Genomic DNA, 23,813 nt, shown 5'->3' with positions numbered 1-23,813 from the left:
AGGTAAAGTTAGAGTAACTGTGACATGCCGCACCGTACCATTGGACCATCAAACAGAAGCAAACTGAAACCACCCAAAAAAAAAAGGCACATTTTCTTTTAAACACCAACTTGACGGTGGATCGTGGAGCTGTTTAAAAAGTAAGAGAAGAAGAAGAAGAAGAACCATAAAAACAACAAAAGTGGTGCAGCTGAATCTGAAGTTGTGCAAATAGAGAAAATAAGAGTAAAGTGTATGAAAGTCCTGCTGTTTTTACGATAAACTGAGGCGCGTTTGTCAGCTGCTGCTGAGAGAAGAAGAGTTTTAACATCTCAAAGAGCAGCAGACAAAGCGCCTCGTCCTCATCATACACTTCGAATTAAACTTAAATTACCATCCATAAATAAAAATATGTCAAAAGGAAAAAAAAAAGACACCCGTTATAAATAAAAAACAAAAGATTTCCTGCAAAACACAGCGATAAAGATCTGTATACAAAATAAATACAAAAGAAAAACTTTAAAACCAATATGAACAATGTACAGTGTCACTAATATCTCATTAAACCTCTGCAAATAGATTAATTTAGTGCATTTTTTTCCATTCACCACAAGAACTACAAATGTTTTTGTTTTTTTTTAAACTTTTTTTTTGTTTGCAGGCAAATTAGGAAACCTAACGATTATTCATAGAAAACGTGGAGCGGCGAGGCTTTTTCCGCGCTGCAGGAACGCTTCGTTGGCATGTTGTTGCTTACAGTTTGCTGGAAAACATTTACAGCTGTTGTCTAGTAGGTGAGAGATGAAGGTGGAGTTGTACTTTAGCGGTTTTGCTCTACGTGGAGACGAGGACCAACGTCTTCGTGAGGTTTTCCTCTCTGAGTTTTCTACGACACGACATCCTACGACACGGCGACTCTGTACAGGACAGCGTGAGCCTCTCCGGGAGCAGCATCGAACGCTGTGCTGAAGGATTCTCATAATTCTCTACTGGCCTTTTGTAGAACTGCACACACACACAGTCTAATTCATCTTCAACGTGTGAAAATCCAACCGGACTGGAACCAAACACTTAATCTGGGGGCGAGTTTCAGGAGATGAAAATGATCCCAGAACAGAAATCTAAAGATCTACTCGTTCACCTCGTGAGCAGAGAGGAACAACATGGTTACAGTGTAAAACTGGATTCTTCTTCATCTGGATGTGTGGGTCTGTAAGTCCAGTGCAAACCTACCTAAAGAGTAAGAGTTTCAGATTCGAGCAGAAAGGGGTGGAGGCGGCGTCAGGAGGGGGGCGTTAGAGTCTCCCTGCTCCCGGGCAGCCGGAGGGGAGAACCTGGAGATGGACAGGCAGTCACTGATATGTACAGCCCACCCAGGCTGTGATTTCAAAGTCTAACAACACTCCCTTTGCTGATTCAAGTAACGTCACACAGCTTCCTGGACTCACGGCGCCCCCTGCTGGTGAATCTGAGGGTTGACAGATGCAGCTTGGAGAAAATAAATATGAAGAATGTTTTTTTTTCTGTCTGCTGTGTGGGTTTGATTGACAGCTGCATGACTGGGATGTCCAGATCTCAAACAGGCTTCCTTACTACCTGATGCTCCACCCCCCCGCGCTGCGTCGGCGTGTCCCGGTGCTATACGCAGTCTTTGCAGAGCGCCACCTGGCCCTTCATGTAGTCGCGGCAGGGGCAGATGCGGTGCAGCGACTGGTGGGCGCCCGCACAGCTGAACAGCAGCAGGTCCGACTGGAAGATGCAGTGGTGGCGAGTTTCGCTGTAGGCCGGCACCACGGTGTCGGCGCTCGACTCCACCGTCTGACAGTCCACGCCAAACCTGACAAAACACACACACACAGGCACGTCTTCAGTGTTGCTTCTGTTTGTACCTCTGCAGATGGTCCAGAACGCGGCGGTGCGTCTGGTCTTGGATCAGCCTAAAAGAACACGTCCCCCCTCTGTTCATTGAGCTCCTCTGGCTGCCCTTAGCATCAGATCCAAGTCCCTGATGTTAGCTACAAAGAGCTCAATGGAACGGCTCCATCTACTTGAATGCTCTTCAAAGGCTTCTGTCCCAACTGGGTCCCTCCGTTGGTCCCAGGATTGTCGTCTAGCAGCTCCTACACCACGCCTAAGACAATCCAAACTCTGTTCATGTGTCGTCCCACGATGGTGGAATGACCTACCGAGCGCTACCAGAACAGGGGCGTCCCTGTCTATCTTCAAGAAGCTCCTGAAAACCCAGCTCTTCAGAGAGCATCTCCTATCCCAGCACTTACCTTGTACTTCCCTCCCCCCTCTATCTCTGACCTTTATCTTTCTGCACTTCCTTCTATGCCTGCACCCTATCTCTACTCTGTCCCCTCTGACAGAGTCAGACTCCTGGGTTCCTTCTATGGAGCTTATTGTTAGCTTTTTATAAAGCTGTTATATCTTCATTTGTAAGTCGCTTTGGATAAAAGCGTCTGATAAATACAGAAACATAATAGAGTTGTTGTTTTTTGATGCACTTTAGTGTCTGTATTTCCACCCAGTGCAGTTCGTTTTAAACCAGGTTCTGAAAGCAGTGTTTTGAAATGAGATCCCTCTTGAAATGGGATTTTATGCAGCTTTGGATAGAATAAAATTCCTGCTGTGTTGGAAATATTCTTGTATTTTGTGTTATATTTTAACTCATTGACAAGAAAATTTCAAATTGGCACTCAATGTCACAAAGGTTTATACCCCTGGTATAAATCATTGTTTCTGATGCGTTTTTCAGCAGGTGGATACAGAATAAAATGAAAATAAAACTAAAATCAGATGATAAACTTTAGTAAAGACAGATCTCCATGGATTGGGGTCGGCTGATGTCACAGGGAACAGGTGAACTCTATCTGCTGTCTTTGTCCGCCCATAAAGTCTGAAAACTGAGAGGAGTTCAGGTCGTTCCTCCAGGCATGTCTCAGTGAAACTAATAATATCACCTTCCCGATAGTCCCTCTGTAGTTTATTAGCATTTATATAGCTGTTAAATCTTCATTTGTAAGTCGCTTTGGATAAAAGCTTCTGCTAAATACAGAAACATAAATGTAAAGAAGCTGAAAACGGTCAGCTCTGTCATGATGGGCCCCAACAAACCAAACACAGACTTGTGTCTGCTGCCCCCTTGTGGACAACTGTGTGCATGTGTGTGTGCATGTGTGTGTGCACATGTGTGTGCACGTGTGTCCCACCTGGCCAGGTCCTTGTCCTTGTTGAGGTGCTGGAAGAACGACGGCTCGCAGATGAGCTGCTCCTCCTGGCACACCTGTTTGCAGGAGCGGCCCGGTTCGGCCAGCTTCACCTGCAGGGCGCTGAGGGGGGGCCACATGACCTGTCCGTGACAGAAGTCCTGACAACACAGCGCCGTGTCACTAAACAGAACCACTACCACAGAAATGCTTCATTGCTTTGGTTTCAGGAGGTTTTGAACACATCAAGATTTAGAGCAAACTTCCCCCAGTTTTAGAACTGAATGTCATTCAGTTTTTGTCTTAACTTCACTTCCTGCCACAGATTTTATATCAGAAGAGAAGAAGAAACGGTGTGTTCACTGACCAGCTTCATTGTAATTACTCCTCTATCCTTTTAATTTTGTCTTAACTTCACTTCCTGCCACAGATCTTCTATCAGAAGAGAAGAAGAGACGGTGTGTTCACTGACCAGCTTCATTGTAATTACTCCTCTATCCTTTTAATTTTGTCTTAACTTCACTTCCTGCCACAGATCTTCTATCAGAAGAGAAGAAGAGACGGTGTGTTCACTGACCAGCTTCATTGTAATTAGTCCTCTATCCTTTTAATTTTGTCTTAACTTCACTTCCTGCCACAGATCTTCTATCAGAAGAGAAGAAGAGACGGTGTGTTCACTGACCAGCTTCATTGTAATTAGTCCTCTATCCTTTTAATTTTGTCTTAACTTCACTTCCTGCCACAGATTTTATATCAGAAGAGAAGAAGAGACGGTGTGTTCACTGACCAGCTTCATTGTAATTACTCCTCTATCCTTTTAATTTTGTCTTAACTTCACTTCCTGCCACAGATTTTATATCAGAAGAGAAGAAGAAACTGTGTGTTCACTGACCAGCTTCATTGTAATTACTCCTCTATCCTTTCCTATCAGTTGCTGCGTGAGATTTTACATTTTGTGGTCAGTTTAGGGATAGAAACACTCAGAAGGCTCATCTCTGTGTAGCTGTAGTCTCTTTTATTTTTTAACCCTTAACCCTTTAACTTATCCTCCAGCTGGACCAGTCTAATTACAGTTTTTTTTACACATTTTTAGGAGCTTAGGTACCTGGTTCTCAATGAAGGCGTTGACTCTCTGCAGCATCCCCTCACAGGTGAACTCGTAGGGCAGGTAGGGCTCGATCTGATCACAAAACACAAGCCAACAAGTGTCAGGAGAGTGCTGCTTTGGCTCACGGGGCCTGTGAAGGCACAGTTTCCAGTTCACCTACAAAGACTTTGTGTTTGAGTGCGATAAGTCGTCCTGATGACACATGAGCTCGCTGTCCGCTCTGTGTACCTCTGCCTCCTGAGGCTCCCCGACCTCTGCACACTCTGCAGATAAAAACCTCAAGCAGGAGGACCAACAACTGCCGCCTTTGTTGTCCCACTTAGTCGCTCTCTGCGTCTTTGTGTGCTGGAGGACGAGTGGAGGGACGGAGGGGGGGGCAGGCCAAGCTGGAGCCTGGTGGGTAGCGGCTGATCACAAAGCAAACGAGGCTCTGCAGGCTTTGTTCGCTGAACAAACCATTGTTCCGACCCAGTTGCATATTTATGGCTCCGGATGTCCTTTGATTCTTCTTCTCTTTGGCTTTTTAATGTCCAGATTTGATTATCAGAGACTCTTTTCTTTGGTAGCAAAGCTGCCTCGCTTCACATCATGTGATTACGAACTGTTTTAATCTTTGAACGTCAGTATTTAAGTGAAAAATAAAGGCATTTAATCGTGAAGACATCTCTAGATTGCGTATTCCTTGTTACCTTCTGACTGAGGATGGAGCGGATGGCCCTCTCCACCTCTGCAGAGTCCTCGATGTCCACCGTCCACACGTGGGGCTGACCGATGTACACCTCTGCATACGGATGCTGAGACGTCAGCTGTGGACAGGAGAGCAGACGTGAGCAAAGCCACACATCCCACAGCGAGCCTCAGACTCACCCTCCTCCTCTCACCTCTCTCAGAGTGGGTTTGCCCTTGAAGAAGTCTGTGTTCTTGCTGCTCTTCGGAGGGTTGAATTTGGGGTTGAGGAAGGCGCAGCCGTTGGCGATGGCCTCCAAGGGGGCGGGACCCTCATACGGGAAGGACAGACCCACGAACAACTGCAGCGGAGAGGAAAAACAGCAACAAACAGACCGATTAGGAGGGCTGAGCGATTTTATCGATACCGCGATATATATCGATATTTTGTTTCCCAATAAAGTATCGATTCTTCAGCCGCGAGTATCTTTTTTTTTTTTTGCAAACTTTATTGAAAAGACAGACGTTACAATTAGTGAAAACACAGAACATTAACATAATACAAAACAGTGATAAATTAGTTCATAAAAATGTTATAAAGTGCATAGTTCAGTGGTTTTGATGGCTTTTCTGTTTATAGAATGAAGGATTGTTGTAATTTATTGTTTTAGCTGCTTCTCAAAAATGAAAAAAGATGGTTTGTGATTAGAGAATTTGGATTTGTGTTTATGGTATTTAGCAAGTAAAACAAGCAGGTTGATGATGTAATATTGTTGTCCTTCCGGTTCAAAGGTCAGACCATCGGTTCAATTCCTGTCTAATCCCTTTAATATCTTTCAGAAAATTATGTGTATTAAATCATATAAAATCATATTGAATCGTTGGCTGGTTGCCGTGTATCATATCGTATCGTATCGTATCGTATGATTAGTGAATCGCTACAGCCCTTCTGTTCTGATGAGGAATTATTGTACATTATGACATTTTTAATCAAGGGCAGCCAGTTTACATAAGTTTTATATTGCTTTTGAGAACAGCTAAACTTGTACTTTTGAGCGAATTATGGGCAGAAAATGTTATAATTATATTTAAATGATGGGTGAATATCATTTTTACCAAATAATGGAATGTAAATGGGCTGCGCTTGCATAGCTTTTCTAGTCTAACTGACCACTCAAATCTTTCTAATCACACTGTCCCTTTAAAATCTTTCAGAAAATGATGTGTATTAAATCGTATCGAATCGTTGGCTGGATGCCGTGTATCGAATCGTATCGTATCGTGAGATTAATGTATCGCTACAGCCCAACCGATTGGTGTCTGTATTTTAGGGTTAACTGAAAGCTCTTCCAGATTTAGAGTTAATCCTGTTGAACTGGTTTGCAGCTCCAATTATTTCTCTTTCAAACTGCTTTTTGAAGAATTTGAACATGAAGTATGTTTCCATTCCAGTCTGACATGTTTCTTTGTTGATAACCCTCCTTTAAAATGGATCTGACGCAGTTCATTGTGGCCAAAAGCACAATTTCAAGAAAAAAGATTTTTGCCTTCAGACTTTGTTTTGTTTCCCTTTGTTGGAATTAAAAAATAAACTAAAATAGGAGCGAAAATTAGATCTCAGGATGTCAGAATATGGTAATAATGTATCAAAACAACCCAATATCCTGATTTAAATTGTGATATCACAGTAAAATATTGTGATTTGATGCCACAATATCACGAAATATCATAAAATCAAACAACATTAATATTATTTTGTGATAATATTAGATAAAAATCCCAATATTATCATGTTTATTATCAACACAACACTGACATTTCATTATTTTAGTGTCCGTATGTCACCACTCTTCCAGTTAAAGAGATTAAAAACATTAAACAGCAGACTAAAGAAACTGAAGCGACAGTTTTGCTGGTGGATGATGAGAGAAGTCAACACCAGCTTCAGCCTGAGTTCACACTCCTTTCAAGCTGCCAACACATGCTCCAGCTCTGAAGGCAGGAGGGAGGCAGCCTGTCAGATTTTACTCTGCAGCCACTGAAAGGACCAGAATAACAAAGACACCCGGCAGGGTCGTTTGTTTGCTCATAGCAGGAGTTACTTCTTCAACACAACTTCAATGTCATCAGCAGAAAGTAAAGCAGAGGCAACAGGGTGCAGTAAAGTGAAGAATCTCCCTTCTGTCAATAACTCCCACAGATATTCTGCAGATGAGGATGTGAAAGCACTTTATAACCAAGGGATGAGTCATGGAAATCAACCCAATCAGGAGGATCCATTTTACCTTTAATAGGATAAATGATCCAGTAATGCGAAAGCAGCCTGCAACAAGTACCTCTCATGTACTGTACAAAAGTCCAGCCTTAATGTCTTTATATTTGCTTCCAAGCAGCCAAACATTCCTGTAACTTTTCAAAGAGGTCTCGATCGATAGTTCTCCAGACTTTCTGAAGGTCTTTCAAAGTTTTTCTGTGGATATTTTTTACTTTTTCACTCATTGTCAGTTAATTTTTAAGAGGAAAGCCAACCTACTTTGACCTATGAGTCATTCAGGCACAAAAAAGGCTCCAAACTCAAGGGATGAACCAGTGTTGAGTCGACACATAACAGACAACTTAGCAAAGAAGCCGTTTTAAATTGGATCTTTAGACACTTTGTCACAAAGACACATCATTTGTTCCCATTTCTTTAGCTGCATCTGTGAAAAACAGCAAAGAAAACACAGTTTGACAGACAGAAAATAGGATTTCTGCAGCAACAAGGTGATTCCCAAAGAGCTATTAGCTGAAAACTTGGCATATCTCAGCATGGTGTGCAGTTTGTCCTTAAAACATCTGAGGAAACTGGACAAGTGGAGGACAAAAGAAGAAGTGTCAGGCCTAAAAAACTATCTACAGCAGATGAACAGGATCTGAAAGTGATGTCCTTAAGAAAGAGGAAAAAATCCAGCTGTGACCTGACAGGACCTGAGAGATGCATCTGGACCTTCAGCTGATCCATCTACTGTTGGCCCAAGCCTCATCAGAAATGGGCTCCATGGAAGGGTGGCTGTCAAGAAGCCGTTCTTAAGGAAGGGAAACAGGGAGAAAAGGCTGAGCTGTGCCAAATGACACAAGAAGTGGACTGAAAATCAGTGGCAACAGGTCTTATGGAGGGATGAATCCTCCCCAGAGCCCGGACCTCAACATTATTGAAGCAGTGTGGGATCATCTGACAGAGAACGGAACAAAAGGCAGCCCACATCCAAAGAAGAGCTTTGGGATGTCCTTCAAGAAGCCTGGAGAACTATTCCTGAAGACTCCTTAAAGAAATGACAGAAAGCTGGTCTCAGAGGGTTCAGGCTGAGTTGGAGAATAAAGGAGCTCAGACCAGAGATTCACTTTAAAGCTGTTTAGAACTGTTTTTACCTTATATGTCTTTATATTTATGTATGTTTTCCTGTTTACCTGGTAAAACATACATAAAGAAATAAGACCTCTTAACAGTACTGTTTATTCAAGTAAATGTGGTACAGATTGGGAACTACGTCAGTCAGATATCTGTAAGGCAGCGTCTCACAGCCAGAAGCAGCTTGTCCACAGTAATGAGAGACTTTAAGGAGGGAGTGCTCAGTCAGTGGAGAACCGGCCGGCCACAATGGCCGCTCTGTGGGTTTGTATTAGTTTGTGTATCTGCAGGACAAATACACTTTCTTCAACACACAAAGCAGCGTTTTGTACCATCAAGTATGTCTGCACCCGCATGACTGATCAGTGACATTTTTAGCTGGCGCTCATTTCCATGAACAGCACAGTTCTGCCACCAGGTGGCAGCAAAGCCCGTTTTCTGTGAGAAACCGTGGCCACATTTTATGGAGAGGAAGGAAGGGAGGAGACAAAGAGAAAAAGCTGTGAATCCATACAGTCTGAAGGACTCAGAGGAGCAGTAAATGGATACCAGCCAGCATCTCTAATGTGCTTGGTATGGATTTTTAAAAATTAAATCAATGGGAGGATGGCTTTGACCCAGATTCTCCTTATTAGCCTACATTCAAACAATTCTGTGTCTACATGTGCACAGGAAGTCAAGAGTGTAACCCATCAAATACACTCTGTCTGCAGCACAACGATCCGTATCAAAGCCTCTGCTGATTGGTATGCTGGAGGAATCTTCCTCCCTCACTGTGCATCGATATTCTGCTCTCAGCCCTTTGGCACATATGACCAAAATAGCCCCGAACAGAAGGATGAATTCACCTGTCAGCACATGCTTCGGCCCGCTTGTCCGACACATTTCAGATAAGAGAAGCAGGCCGGCCTCACTGGTTTATTAGGAGCTCCAAAGTCGAAGACAGACACTGTTAACTTTTAGTTTTCAGGCTTTTTTCAGGCTTTTTATTTACTCCAACTTGGGCTACGATATCAGACTTTCACAACATGATTGTAGCATTCAAGGTCACAGTAATGCCATAATAACGTTAGAATACCTGGAAAAAAACTACGTTTCTGCCTCCTTTTCACTTGGTAGTCAAACTCAGCTCAAAAGAGCAGGTAAAATAGCATAAAAATTGTAAAGAAACCCTTCAATTTTCAATCAAGTCATGCTATAAATATGTCATCAACAGCTCAGTCTGACTTTCATGACTATCAGTAATAGTGCAACACATCTAAATTTCACTAAATTTCAGACATATAATGTGATTATCAGGACTATAATCAATGAAAAACAGCAATGAAATGAACAAACTAATAGTCTGTTCGTTTTTAGGCTGCAGTTAAACTCTAATAATTTACCTAAATCATAAAGAACGGCAGCAGAATCGGTGAGAATGACAAACTAAAGTTTAAACAGTACTTTAAACAACTACACAAACAGAAGTTTAGCTTTCGATTTAAATATTTTTAGTTTTATCTGGTTAAATCTAGAATAAGCAGCCAAATTTCGGTGTTTAGTTTGTGTTTAAACTCATCAGGATCTCATGAAATTATCCATAAATGTCTTTTGACGCAGTTCTAATAAGGCGGAGAACGTTTAAGTTGAGGGTAAAGGTTGGGGTGGGGCTTCATCCCGTCGCCCCGAGTGAAATGACACACAGAACAAGAAAGGAACACATTATAATAACAGCGAGGGACTCTTTTTAAGGTGGGAAAACAGACCGGCTCCACCGGTCAAGCTACAGGTTTGTAATTCTGGCTTAAAAATACCTGAAAGACATTTAACTGCATATAGAATGTGTAGAAAGCAAACCTTCCAGTTGTTAAATGCTGTGAATAAACTTGAGTTATAAGTCCAGCGTTTGGCTTTGTTACAGTCACAATGTTTTATAAAGTCTAATTCTCCTGCTTCACTCTGCACTTGTACTCTGTTTTCTCATTTCTTCTTCTGCTTGTTTAATTTGTTAAGTAAAACGAGCTCTGTGCACAGCAGTGGATCATGATTTGCATTTGCAGTAAAGTCTCTGCTGGGATTAAAGAGGAACTCCGGTATTTTTAAACCTGGACCTTGTTTCTGGCATGAAATACGTTCATCTACTCACCGAGAACAGTTTGGTGAAAGTCGGCGTCCTTCAGAAGATATTTAGATAACTGGAGATCCATATAACGGAGAGAACGGGGCTTAGAGGATGCAGCCTCTAAATAAGGCATTATCTGTCTTTATTTCACCAATACTTTAAGAAGAATGAATGAATGAACGTGTGCTATAGCTCTGTTAGCTCATAGCTGCTGTTATGTGGCTACTTGCGGCTATAGGAGAGCTAACGGAGGGATTTCTACACAGGCACTCTACTGGGACCACTTCATCCACACGCCCCCCTGCAGCACAGTTTATTCACTCCGTGCTCTGTGACAGTCGGCTAACTTCACACAGAGTTTGCTGCTGATAGTTTTGTGCAACATGGCAGGATATTTATCAGATTTTGACGACGTGGACGACAACTTTGAGTAAGATGGACGTTCTTACTGGAGTGAATAAGCTGTGCTGCAGGGGGGCGTGTGGATGAAGTGGTCCCAGTAGAGTGCCTGTGTAGAAATCCCTCCGTTAGCTCTCCTATAGCTGCAAGTAGCCACATAACAGCAGCTATGAGCTAACAGAGCTATAGCACACGTTCATTCATTCATTCTTCTTAAAGTATTGGTGAAATAAAGACAGATAATGCCTTATTTAGAGGCTGCATCCTCTAAGCCCCGTTCACTCCTTATATGGATCTCCAGTTATCTAAATATCTTCCGAAGGACGCCGACTTTCACCAAACTGTTCTCGGTGAGTAGATGAACGGATTTCATGCCAGAAATAAGGTCCAGGTTTAAAAATACTGGAGTTCCCCTTTAAAGTCAGGACCTAACTCAACAAATCCAGGCGCTTTGTGACGACGACAAAAAGAAGGGATGTCTATGGAAATACATCCAGAAAAGTCGATACTGAGAGCATCTGAAGGGAGGTAACTATAGGAGGGGATCTGCAACTTTATCCAAATGTAAATCTAACCTGATAAAGGTGAAAACATGTAAATGATGATCATACCACAAAGAAACAGCTCAGTGTTGCTCTGCATTACTCAGTGAGTTCATTACACTGTATTCCAGCCACGGGAGGAGTGTTGAAGTGATACGATGCATGAAAAACACGACTTTACATGCAAAATTCATAGTTAATATATGAGCAAAGACGTTAGTGGAAGACGGATATGAAATGGATGTGAGAGGCAAAGGTGGTAAGAATGTTTACTTTGATCACCGACACCGTTCATCTCGCTCTGTGCAGCGTGTCAAACGAGTTTATTTCAGGAAATTCAGTCGAGGGCAATGAGAATAATCATATTTCGGACGTCGACAGCAACATCCACAGAAGCAGGAGTAGCTTTACTGTGCGCTCTGCCGACTGTTAAACCCCGAGAGGCTAATTAGTTCAGGCAGTCTGTTTGCAGGTACCAGTAAATGTGTTGTTTAAGCAGCTAGAGCACGAGCAAACTCTTTAACAGTCCAGCAGAAATGTTGAGAATTTGTGGGGTTTAATGGGCCGTTCCCTCAAGGGTTTCCACACAGAACTGCATAACATGCAAATACTGAGTTTAAAGTTTAAAGTTCAAGACCGTCAACACCTGACACATTACCCTGCAGAACCAGTATGTGAAGAACTGAGTACATTCCCATGATCCAACAGCTTGTAGAACCGCTTTTAGAGGCAATAAGTTGAAGTTAAAACCAGCCCAGATCATCAGCCCTCCACCACCGTGCTTGACAGCTGGTATGAGGTGTTTGTGCTGATCTGCTGTGTTTGGTTTCCTCCAAACGTGCTGCTGTGCATTAGGACCAAACATCTCCACTTTGCTCTGGTCTGTCCAAAGGACATTGTTCCAGAAGTCTTGAGCTTTGTTCAGATGCAGCTTTGCAAACCTAAGCTGTGCTGCCATGTTCTTTTTAGAGAGAAGAGGCTTTCTCCTGCAGCCCTTCCAAACAAGCCATCCTTGTTCAGTCTTTTTCTAACTGTGCTGTCATGACCTTTAACCTTTAACATGCTAACTGAGGCCTGTAGAGTCTGAGATGTAGCTCTGGGCTTTTTCACCTTGGGGTGAACTTGCTGGGACGTCCACTCCTGGGAAGATTGACAGCTGTCCTGAATGTTTTCCACTTGTGAATAATCTTTCTCTCTGTAGAACGATGGACTCCAGATAGTTTGGAAATGGCCTTATAACCCTTCCCAGGTTGAATGAACTTAGTTCTCAGTTTTTGTTGAACAGATATCTGTGTAATGTATCGTGTGTTGTTGTTTATCTGAAGTTATATTGATCTGATTTAAACACCTGGTGAGGAACAGATGTTTTTCTACTGTTATTAATTCATGATATTTAACATTAGAATTAAAAGAAAACGCACTTTCTGACCGTATAATACAGCTCAGGTCCCCTATTTGAACCCCACCGTCTGGCACCACCTTTTCAGAGTTGTTAGCTTTAAACCACATATGTCAAAGTCCGGTCCTCGAGGGCCGCTGTCCTGCAGGTTTTAGATGTTTCCCTGCTTCAACGCACCTGATTCAGATTAAGTGGATCGCTTCGAAGGATTGTTAAGTTCTGCACAAGTCTGCTAATGATGCATTGATCTGATTCAGGTGCGTTGAAGCAGTGAAACATCTAAAACCTGCAGGACAGCGGCCCTCGAGGACCGGAGTTTGACATCCCTGCTTTAAACGATCTGCTCTGATGCCGAATGCAGCTTTGCTTCTGTGGATCCATTCTTTTAGCTGCTCGGTACAGACCCAGAGCTCTTCAGGGCTGAAGCAATGCTGGGAGCCTCCTCAGGAGAAAAACTGCATCAATCACAATGTATTCTTTCTAAAACAATCACGATCCATGCTGTCCTGCGTCGTCTATCCCTTCCACAGCGTTCTTCTCTGAAAGGATGAAGGCTAAAGCCAGCGCCAGCTTTCATTTCGCCGTCTTCTCTCATGTGTTTGAGGAGCAACATTTCTGCTCTGTGTGGAAATAATCTGGATGCCATTAGAGTCTAGAGCTTCATTAGAATTTCTTTAAGCTCTCGTTTGGACATCCAAAAAATCCTTTTAGTGGTTCTCCACTTTCAGTTCTTTCAGAGGAGGGTCTCCGGTAGCATAAAGGTACCTTTAACAGCCATTATTTCCTCTGGTAGTTCTATATTTAAGCCCTCTCACAGCAGTGATTATGATGAAATGTTCCAGAGGAGATTTCACGGCTCAAGGACAGAAGAAGCCCTTCATCCTCGCACTCATTTCCCTGAAGCCTCATTTTTCTCACCTTAGTTTCTCGTAGGAGGAACTGCAGATCCCGGCCGCTCAGGATGCCGTGGTTCTTGACGTAGCTCGGGAGGTGCACGGTGCTGGTGCCGTGCACGGTGCCATGAACCTCCATGTAGCTGTGGATGATGTCGAGGTACTTCTTCTTGTCCTGGAACAAACAAACGGGTACATTTGAGTTTTTCATGCAAGTAAAATAACACATTTTCAGGTTAAACTGGACATTTTTTGGATCTGTAGCTTTGACAAGTGGCCTTTTGTTCGAGCTACATGAAAGCTGACGTTGAAAGAGGAGCATCAATGCACGCAGCAGCCATTGTTAATAAACCACCTGATCTGCCATGTACTCGATCAAGAACCCATTAAAGCTTTCAAAGGGAACCTGGCTGCTACCTTTCCACAGAAACTCATGTTTGTGTCTTTCATCACAGGGGAGGTGTGCATTCGATCCGTTAAAAAATCTCACTGCTGTGTTAGCTGGTCCTCTCTGTGTCTTCTGTTTGGGGTGAAAAGTTCAGAATACTTTTCACTTTGTCCTCTAACTCTGAGCCAAAGAAGAGAAACTTTCAGGACAGCCGAGTGCTTTTAAGGCTGAATCCTTCAGGGAGGCAGTATAGATAAAAGCCGGCCATTTTCTCCTTATGACAGGAAGCCTCAAAGGTGCCCTCAGTCTCTCTCTCACACACACTGAAATATTATCGATAAAAATAGCCCCAACACTCAAGGGGCAGTAAGGCCTCATTATTGTTTAAAGGGACTCAAATTCGTACACACAACCCTGCAAACTGCCCTCCTCTTTTCTGTGTGTGTGTCGACTCGAGCGCTTTCCTTTTGAGGCTTAAATTTCAGGTAGCCGCTCGTCTGGGTCCCAGAAGGCCCGACTATCAGGTGCCTCCATCCAGCCTGCTGTAACTAAAGCAGCCTGATGTGTGTCTGAAATTAAGCCCTAATGAGAGGGTGAAATCACAATACGGTCATCTTTTTGCTCAGGAGAACTGAGCTGTTAGAGGTTAAAGGTCATGACAGCACAGTTAGAAAAAGACTGAACAAGGATGGCTTGTTTGGAAGGGCTGCAGGAGAAAGCCTCTTCTCTCTAAAAAGAACATGGCAGCACAGCTTAGGTTTGCAAAGCTGCATCTGAACAAAGCTCAAGACTTCTGGAACAATGTCCTTTGGACAGACCAGAGCAAAGTGGAGATGTTTGGTCCTAATGCACAGCAGCACGTTTGGAGGAAACCAAACACAGCATATCAGCACAAACACCTCATACCAGCTGTCAAGCACGGTGGTGGAGGGCTGATGATCTGGGCTGGTTCTGCAGCCACAGGACCTGGGCACCTTGCAGTCATTGAGTCCACCATGAACTCCTCTGGATACCAAAGTATTCTAGAGTCAGATGTGAGGCCATCTGTCCCACAGCTAAAGCTGGGCTGAAACTGGCTCATCAACAGGACAAAGATCCCAAACACAGCAGCAGATCTACAGCAGAATGTGGGAAAAAGAGAAGAATCAAGGTGTTGCAATGGTCCAGTCAGAGTCCAGACCTCAGCCTGACTGAAATGCTGTGGTGGGACCTTAAGAGAGCTGTGCAGAAACCAATGCTGCAAACCTCAATGAGCTGAAGCAGCGCTGGAGAGAAGAGGGCCGAGATTCCTCCAGAACCATGAGAGAGACTGATAACGTCCCACAGGAAACCATCACTGCAGCTCACTGCTGCTGAAGCTGCTGGATCAGGGGTTCACTTAGTTTCTCACTCACTGCTGCTGAAGCTGCTGCTACAAGCTCAAGTTTTGTCTCAGTTTTTGTTCAGTAAAGAATGACACAGTGTAATATGTCGTGTTGCTGCTCATCTGAGGTTGAATTAATCTCATTTTAAAACCTGCTCAGGACCAGATGAGACAACACGCATTAAAACTGAAGACTGACAGACTGAATATTATAACATTATAGGAGTAAAGTTAACCAGTAAACGCTCCATGGTTCTGGTTATAATCATGTCGACATGACGCCCACAGAACTGCAAAAGACCATAACTAAAGGAAGACAAATTAAAAAGGCTGGAGGATGTTTGTGCGTTTCATTGTGACCGCTCCAGTAACCGTGACGATGTGCACGAGTCGGCTGCACGACCCTTCAGGGCAGTCGCCACACAAAGCTTTACGGTCGGTTGGCAGATGCTTTCTGGAGCATGGCTGGATTACGGCTCACAACACACACAGATACACTCAACTTGGAAAAAGGCAAGTGTGCTCTTCATGATTTAAAAAATTCAGAAACTGCACTTCAAGTAAAAGCAAGACCATAATAGAACAAATGTCCTTTGTGTTGCTTTCCTGTAGTGCTGTTACCTTCAGTCCTGAGCCTCATCTGTCAGCACCCAGTGAAGAAGGAAGAAGTCATGGGTGAGTATCTCTGGCAGGCCAGGAGACTGATTACATTACAATGCAGCGCTGCCCTCTGATGTCCTCAGACGACTCGTGGATTTCAGCGAGTCGTGGGTTCTTGTCTACTGTATGTGGATGTAGCTCAGTATGCAAAGCGAGAGCAGGGAGCGGGTCGATCGCAGCAGCTTCGAGGGAGTTATAAAATTACTGCTTCAGCTGGTGAGCTCGATTGAAGCAGGGGAGAAGAAGGAGGAGGAGGTGAGTTTTATGACCTTGTAAATCAGAGGGAATTTGTAAACTCTGGCTCGGCGAGGAAACAGGAGCGGCGGCGGCTGCTTTCTGTCAGCCAGAGGGGAGTGCTGAGGGATGAGCGTCCTGGGAAAAAAGCCGACTCGCTGAAACACAGCCTCTGATTCAACTGCTATTTTATCTTCTTCTCACATTTTTCTAAATCAGCGTGTAATCATGACAGGCAGAGGTGTCAAAACACTGCAGCAAACAATCGACTGCTCCCTCCACGAAGAACGCTCTGCGAGATACAAGTTCTCCCACCATAGTTTCTCCTTTTCTTCCCGGGCTTTAAAAATATCTGAGTCGACTTTAGTAACCCTCCAAGGCCGGAGGAGGTTCGGTCTCATCAGAATGCAGACAGGTACACAAACCCGACATCAAACAAGGGAGGCGCCTCAGATCGTCTCCCATCTGAAGCAACTTCCAACCAACAGAGGCTGAGGCCCAAAAACTTGCCAGTCGAAACTAAAATTAACTTCGGATGCACTCACACACGCCGGCTCTTCAAAGACTGTTACTCAGCATGTCGGCAGCCATCCAAGGCAGGGAAAGTTGTGCAGGTGGTTTCATAGATGAGGAGGATGCAACAGGAAGCCCTTATTTCTTTAGATTTTCTTCCCAAGCAGCCAGACTTTCTTCTCATCTTCTAAAGTGGGCTTCAGTAACAGTTCTGCAGGCTTCCTGAAGGTCTTTCTTTGGAAACTTTCTGCTTTTTCACTCATTTTCAGTCCAGTCCTTTGGTTTGTTTTGCCACATGTGAATCATTCAGGCATTTAAAATGCATCCAACTCAAGGGATGAACCAGTGTTGTGTCGACACATAACACACAACTTAGCAAAGTTTTTAATTGTATTTTTAGGCTCTTTAGTCACAAAGACATCATTTATTCCCGTTTCTTTTGTTTCATCTTTGAAAAACACCAACGATAACAGTTTGAGACAGAAAATAGTATTAAATCCCCCAGATTTCAACATTATTGAAGCAGTGTGGGATCATCTTGAGAAGCCATTTTAAATTGGATCTTTAGACACTTTAGTCACAAAGACACATAATTTGTTCCCGTTTCTTTAGCTGCATCTATGAAAAACAGCAAAGAAAACACAGTTTGACAGACAGAAAATAGGATTTCTGCAGCAACAAGGTGATTCCCAAAGAGCTATTAGCTGAAAACTTGGCATATCTCAGCATGGTGTGCAGTGTGTCCTTAAAACATTTGAGGAAACTGGACAAGTGGAGGACAAAAGAAGAAGAGTCAGGCCTAAAAAACTATCTCCAGCAGATGAACAGGATCTGAAAGTGATGTCCTTAAGAAAGAGGAAAAAATCCAGCTGTGACCTGACAGGACCTGAGAGATGCATCTGGACCTTCAGCTGATCCATCTACTGTTGGCCCAAGCCTCATCAGAAATGGGCTCCATGGAAGGGTGGCTGTCAAGAAGCCATTCTTAAGGAAGGGAAACAGGGAGAAAAGGCTGAGCTGTGCCAAATGACACAAGAAGTGGACTGAAAATCAGTGGCAACAGGTCTTATGGAGGGATGAATCCTCCCCAGAGCCCGGACCTCAACATTATTGAAGCAGTGTGGGATCATCTGACAGAGAACGGAACAAAAGGCAGCCCACATCCAAAGAAGAGCTTTGGGATGTCCTTCAAGAAGCCTGGAGAACTATTCCTGAAGACTCCTTAAAGATTGACCATGAATGTTTCCAGGGAGGCTCGAGACATTTGCATTTGTCTTACATCTGGATGGCAGCACATGCTGAAAACAACCAGCTACATTAATGGAAGAAATAGAGTTACTGAGGAAATCCTCCCAGGAACACTGGTGCTTGGAGTGTAGTCAGGAGACATTGTTCTACTTCAGTGCCCTGCCCCGTCCCATTAGACTGAACATAATCTATTGGAGTTTGGTGCTCTGCCAGAGCATGTTTCTGATTGTGAGACGGCAGAGAAGCTGCGACGGGACTGCTGGAGGTTACTAGGGCTGCGTCACTGGGTGTTTATGCGTGGAAAGCCCAGAAAGAGTAAATAAAAAGCACAGAAGCTGCAGCTCGAACATTCCTGCCCACCCTGGAGTGATGGAAACACCTGTATCCGTCACATGCTTCACTGGGTGCAATTAGAGGCTCGTATAGTGAAGCTAATGGTGCCGGGGGGTATCATAACACCATTTACATCCATTTAAAGTGCTGCTTGGTGAAGCATGCAGCCAGGAAACCAGGAGCTACATGGAGGGTCTATGTTACCCCGCTGCAGGTATTTTAATTCATATTTCTAACCATTGGGCGTTTGTTCTTCTCTTTATAAAAGCGGATAAATAAATTTCTGCTTCTGTAAACGACTGAGGAAGCCAACAGTGTTGACATTAAACATGCATTTCCACCTTCTGCTCCATAAAATCAAGTCTTGCTCTGATTTATAACTCCATATGGTTCATTTATCACGTGGATTATCACACGGCTGACACTTGAACATCTTTCAGTGATTAATGTGGCTTTTCTTTTTAAAAAAAATAAATAAATAAAACAGCAAACAAATATCCGAGCTCCAAATAAATGGGATAACAAAATTCTGGAGGCGTCTTCAATAAACCATCTGTGACAGAGTGGGTTTTATTTCTATAATCAGACTTCTGACTCCGGTCCAGCTCTCCTAAAACGTCACATTTGGGGTTTTCGACCCTTGCTCTCGGGCCACTTTAATGGCATCGCTTCACCAGATCCCTCGAGTGAAAGCACAGGTTTAATGTTCAACTCTATAAGCCATCATAAACGTAGGACGAAACGCGCTGCTGTTTTTTTACGAGCCTGCAGGGCGAAGATGTGGGACGCACGCCCTCCCTGCTCTGCATATGCTGGCCGTGCTTGTGTGTTCGTCCCTGTGAGCTCGGTGTGGTTCGTCTTTCTTCACCGTGTCCTCTGATCTGATGCCAACAGCCTGCAGCCATCCCCCTCTGAGCATTCGACTCATTCTCACCTTTCTCTGCACTCCTTTCTGCGTCGACAAACGCTTTCTTTCACACCATAAAACAGACACATCGAGTGATGTGTTCAGCCCGAGTAAAAGCTGTAAATTAAGGTAAGGTTACAAGCTTGTATTATTTATTACTTTGCATCCCTGATTTCTTCTCTGACTGACAGTAACAACAACACTTGCCATGAGCCCTCGTTTGTAAAAAGCTTGTTTGTGGAGAAGGAAAAAAGGAGAGAAAAGAAGCCTTGCTCTGCATGTCTAGTCTTACACTTTGGTTGCTATAGAAACGGCTCTCTCAGAGGCGGTCGAGCCGTTTTCGGCGAGATCTCGCCATCAACTTTGCTCCTCCACCGACAAAATAAGTCCTTCAAATCCTGGATGTTTAGTCCCTGGATGTCTCTGAGTGAAGGTAATTCTCCTGTAATGAGGCCAGTGTTAATCACAGGCTTTACTTAAAGCTGCCACAGATCCAAGTGTAAACAACACAGCACGAAACCTGGAGATCATGCATATTACGCTTCTCTCTGCCCATCAAAAATCAGATTTCAATCTGTATAAATTCAGTATCTTTACATTTTGTTTCCCAGTTGATTTAAATTGAATGAAAACAGCATTTTAATTCATATAATCAGTTGAATTACTGTTGTCCACCTTTGTAAGAGCAACCTTTTGTAATGGAGCAGTCGGCCTTATCAGACTTTGTTTTCCTGATACAGAAAAGCACTTTCAACACTATCTAAATGTCCTAATGAGTTCAGGACTTGGGCCGAAAGCTCATAAGTTTCTCATTAAACCTCAGAGGGAAGACCACGCTGGTCCTGAGCAACTGCCAGATTTCCTGCTCGCAGCTTCTAACGTGGCACAGCCATCAGATTTAATCCATCAGGTTTCCTTGATGTTTACAAAATGGCTCCAACCAAAAAGTTATTTGAGATGGAGGATTTGCAGCCGAGGCCAAAAGGAAACAAACGAAACGGGATGTTATGTTAATCAAAAACAAACTAACTGCCAGCTGCACTGGTCTCAATTTAAATGGGAAATGAAAAATGTGTGAGAATGAGTGCCCGGCTGATTTCACACACCTGTGGGATGAATGTGACCGCTGCACCTTTGCATACTAATCAGGTTGAGAACAGTCTGCAGTGTGGTCCATTACCTGCCAAAACCACGTTCATTTTCAGCTGAAGGTCACATCTGTGACGTTTCCAGTTCTGGTACAAGGTGTGTTCTCCGGTTTATGACCCGAATATCTTCCCACCTCTTTTATCTGTACGGCTAAATATAGCAATAAAAGGTGATAAAACAAATATGACAGTTCCCTGGAAGAAGTCTGTCTGAATTACTTTATTGTTTGTTGATTTAACTCCTTACACGTTAAATAAAGATTTATAAATAAAGATTTATGTAGAAAGAGGAATTAAAGATGAGTACAGGTACAAACACTAACCCAGCGGACTTCTGTTTTTATGCAATTTGTATCCTAACCTGAATACATCCTGACAGAACACAGGAAGGATTTAAAGTTAGTGTCCAACAATAAAGATTTATGAGGGAATAAATAACCATATTATTTATTAACTAACTCAATTAGCATCACACTGCTTTGCTGAATTAATGGTTTTAAATATACATAAATATTAGGGCTGGGCAAATATTCTTTAATCGCATTAATCGCATGATTACCTGTGATTAATCACGATTAATCGCATTGTTATATGCTAAATCCAATAATGAATTCAAAAGTAGCATAAAACGCACTTTTAACTGAAAATTAACTGCGTTAATGGGAGACAAATAATTGTTGGCGATAATGAATTAATTAATTAACGTAAAAATAACGGGTAAATGTGCTCAGCCCTAATATTTATATTAATATATTAAAACGAACCAGGAGAGCAGCCATTTTACTACGATAGAAGCCAGATGGGATACTGGCCATGAAGAAGAAAGTGGGGTCATACTTACAAGCAATGACCCAAGAATCAACCTTAAAGAGGCAAAAACGTGAACAGCAAAGGCAGAAAACAAGAATAAATTGCTTGTTTTTTATACAGGGTGCATTTGAGATGGTTGCTATCTCCAACTTTACCACTAGATGTCAGCAAGTGTTACTTTAAATTAAGCTGCATTAACTAGCATGAATGTTGCAGTTGAAATGTGAACTCTTGAGTTTTTTTCCATCTTCTTGTTGTCACAGATTAAGCTGAAGCCTCCAGTAGCCTCCATTTTATACATGAAGCTAACAGAATGTAGTTTTCTGATAATATGGTCTTCAAATCAAATCAAAGTGTTTCTTTTGTGTCATTTACAGAGTTTTCGTTCACTAACGAGGCAAATTTGAAGCTATCCTTTCAGAAGCTGTGATGTTTTCACGAGTTGTGTTGAATTATAGTTCCGGGACTTGATTAAAAAAAATGAATCTAATTTGTAATTAATTAATCGAAATTAATCGCATTTTAATCGCATATAAAGATTTGACCTGAGAACAGTGAGAAGCATTTGTTTTCACATGGATTTTAGTATACCACTGAATAATTGAATAATGAATAATTGAATACATAAGCTTAAGCAACAAAACATTGTTTATTTTTATTTCAAGGTGGTACTTAACCAACCGTGCTCTTATCGACGCTTCCATCCATCCGTTACTTTTTTATTTATCTGTTTTTTATGCCTTTTAAGGGACAGGACAGATAAAAAGAGAGAAAGCAGAGAGAAAGGGGGGATGACATGCAGTAAAAGGTCGTCTGATGCATGATTCGAACCGGGGCGCCTGCACAACCCACTACTACTTTTTAAAATAATGTTTCCCATCCTCGTGGCCAACCAAAGCGGTCTCAACAGCTTATTAGTTCATGTTTGACTATTGTTCGCTGTGGTTTGTTGTCGTCTGAAGTCACGAACGTTCGTTGGTGCTGCCGTATAATCGGTATCTATGAAACTCATCCAGTGAGAAACGTTCCGCGGTGCAAAAATAAGTGCGATTAAAACGATTAATTAATTAATTAATTTTAAATTAATTAAAGTCCCGGTCCCAGTTTAACTGGATAAACTAGACTGTTAGGTTTTGCCAGAAGGTGCTGGTAAAGGTTAGTCGTGTTTTTAATTAATCAAACAGGTAGCTGGAAACGAATCTTGAGGAGAAAAGACAACTGTGTGGAAACCACGAGAGGAGAAGGGAGAAAAGCCCCTCTTCATTACCTGGGATATTATATCCTATCTGGGAACATGCTGGTCAGCCATTTAAGTTTGCTGTGTTCAGACCGGAAACGTGTCATTTTAAACTTTAACAGGTCAGTTGAAAGTCTTCTTACCGGGGGTTCACACCAAAAAGCGTCGTGAGCGGCCAGCTGCCATTCATTTTCAATGTGAGCCGGCGATGAGCGGCAGGCGTTGTGAGCTTCAAGAGTTGAGAAAGGCTCAACTTTATGCAAATGAGCAGTGATGCGACGCGACGACAGCCAATTAGGGCCGATCTGGATTCAGAAGGCGGAAAAAAGGCGAAAAAAAGGTGGAAAAAAGCGGAAAACAGCAGAGTGCAAACACAAAGAAACACAAAGAAAGCCAAGAGTACGATCCATGGTGAAAGAGGGAACCAATGTATGGATGGATTATTATATATATGCTAGTTGCTATACATATAAGCCCCGCCCCTTTAGCCGCTTCCGGCTTCTCTGGCCACTTCTGGCGGCAGAAGAAGTACAAGCGGCGGGTTGTGAGCGTCGTGAGCGGCTGTGGTCGCTTTTGGTGTGAGCCCCCGGTAAGAAACAAAACGACCTCAAGCAAGCGTATTTTGAGCATTTCTTTCAGCATTTCAGCAACAGAAGCCACTTAAAGAGTCACTTAAAGCAATTTGGGATATGTTGTGCTTTCAACTTAGTGTTTACATCCTTTGGAAATCAAACCTCTTTAAGAGTGGAGAAAAAGATCGAAGGACAGCACAGTTCAAAGGGACAACGGGAGGAAAACGGAGTAAGCCTGTCAGCATGTTATCAGTCAGCGCTAAAATGGCCCTTTAATTAAAAGCAGGAGGGAATGAACACGCTTGGGAGTGTGATTAGCTGTTAATGCCCCTCGCTGCGAGCTGATGGGCTCCTCCGTCTGCCCTTTTTAAAGCTCCACTAAATGGCACACAACTGCATGAGCTCTGACTCAGTAGAGGCCAGACACCACAAGTGCTACCTCCAGGTTAAATGCGGTGCAGTTGACTCTAATATAAGTGCTGATAACTAATAGATCGTCTCAATAGTTACGTGTTCGTGTGAGTTCTCCTGAGGAATAAAATAACCAGAAATGCCATCACCCGGCAGACAGCTGTGTGAACAAATCAAGAAGATTAAGGTTAGTTTGCTTTAGAAAAAGCAAGGAGGATCAATCTGAGACCAGCTGCCACAGCAGAGAGAATTTAGAGTAAGATCACTGGCAGTTAAGTTAAGCTCATTATTCAATTCTC

At 43.0% G+C, this 23,813-nt stretch overlaps 2 protein-coding genes across 2 annotated transcripts in view; both read right to left on the bottom strand.

Moving 5' to 3' along the window:
* r3hdm1 (R3H domain containing 1) overlaps nt 1-23,813 on the bottom strand; it is a 367,959-nt gene that overhangs the window by 215,961 nt on the left and 128,185 nt on the right. The window lies entirely within an intron of this gene.
* The window catches only part of mgat5 (alpha-1,6-mannosylglycoprotein 6-beta-N-acetylglucosaminyltransferase), a 91,993-nt gene continuing 68,543 nt past the window's right edge, over nt 364-23,813 (bottom strand). The window contains exons 12-17 of the mRNA XM_072371237.1: nt 13,716-13,865; nt 5,181-5,327; nt 4,989-5,105; nt 4,297-4,371; nt 3,195-3,352; nt 364-1,816 (exon numbers count right to left, since the gene is read on the bottom strand). Of these exons, the coding sequence (XP_072227338.1) occupies nt 1,618-1,816; nt 3,195-3,352; nt 4,297-4,371; nt 4,989-5,105; nt 5,181-5,327; nt 13,716-13,865 (846 nt within the window). The 3' untranslated portion in view covers nt 364-1,617. The remainder of the gene's footprint in view (nt 1,817-3,194; nt 3,353-4,296; nt 4,372-4,988; nt 5,106-5,180; nt 5,328-13,715; nt 13,866-23,813) is intronic.

Source organism: Leuresthes tenuis, unplaced genomic scaffold (genome assembly GCF_036924035.1).
Source record: "Leuresthes tenuis unplaced genomic scaffold, fLeuTen1.0.hap1 SCAF_1, whole genome shotgun sequence".
Taxonomy (NCBI): domain Eukaryota; kingdom Metazoa; phylum Chordata; class Actinopteri; order Atheriniformes; family Atherinopsidae; genus Leuresthes; species Leuresthes tenuis.
This window is presented reverse-complemented; position numbering and strand designations above follow the sequence as displayed.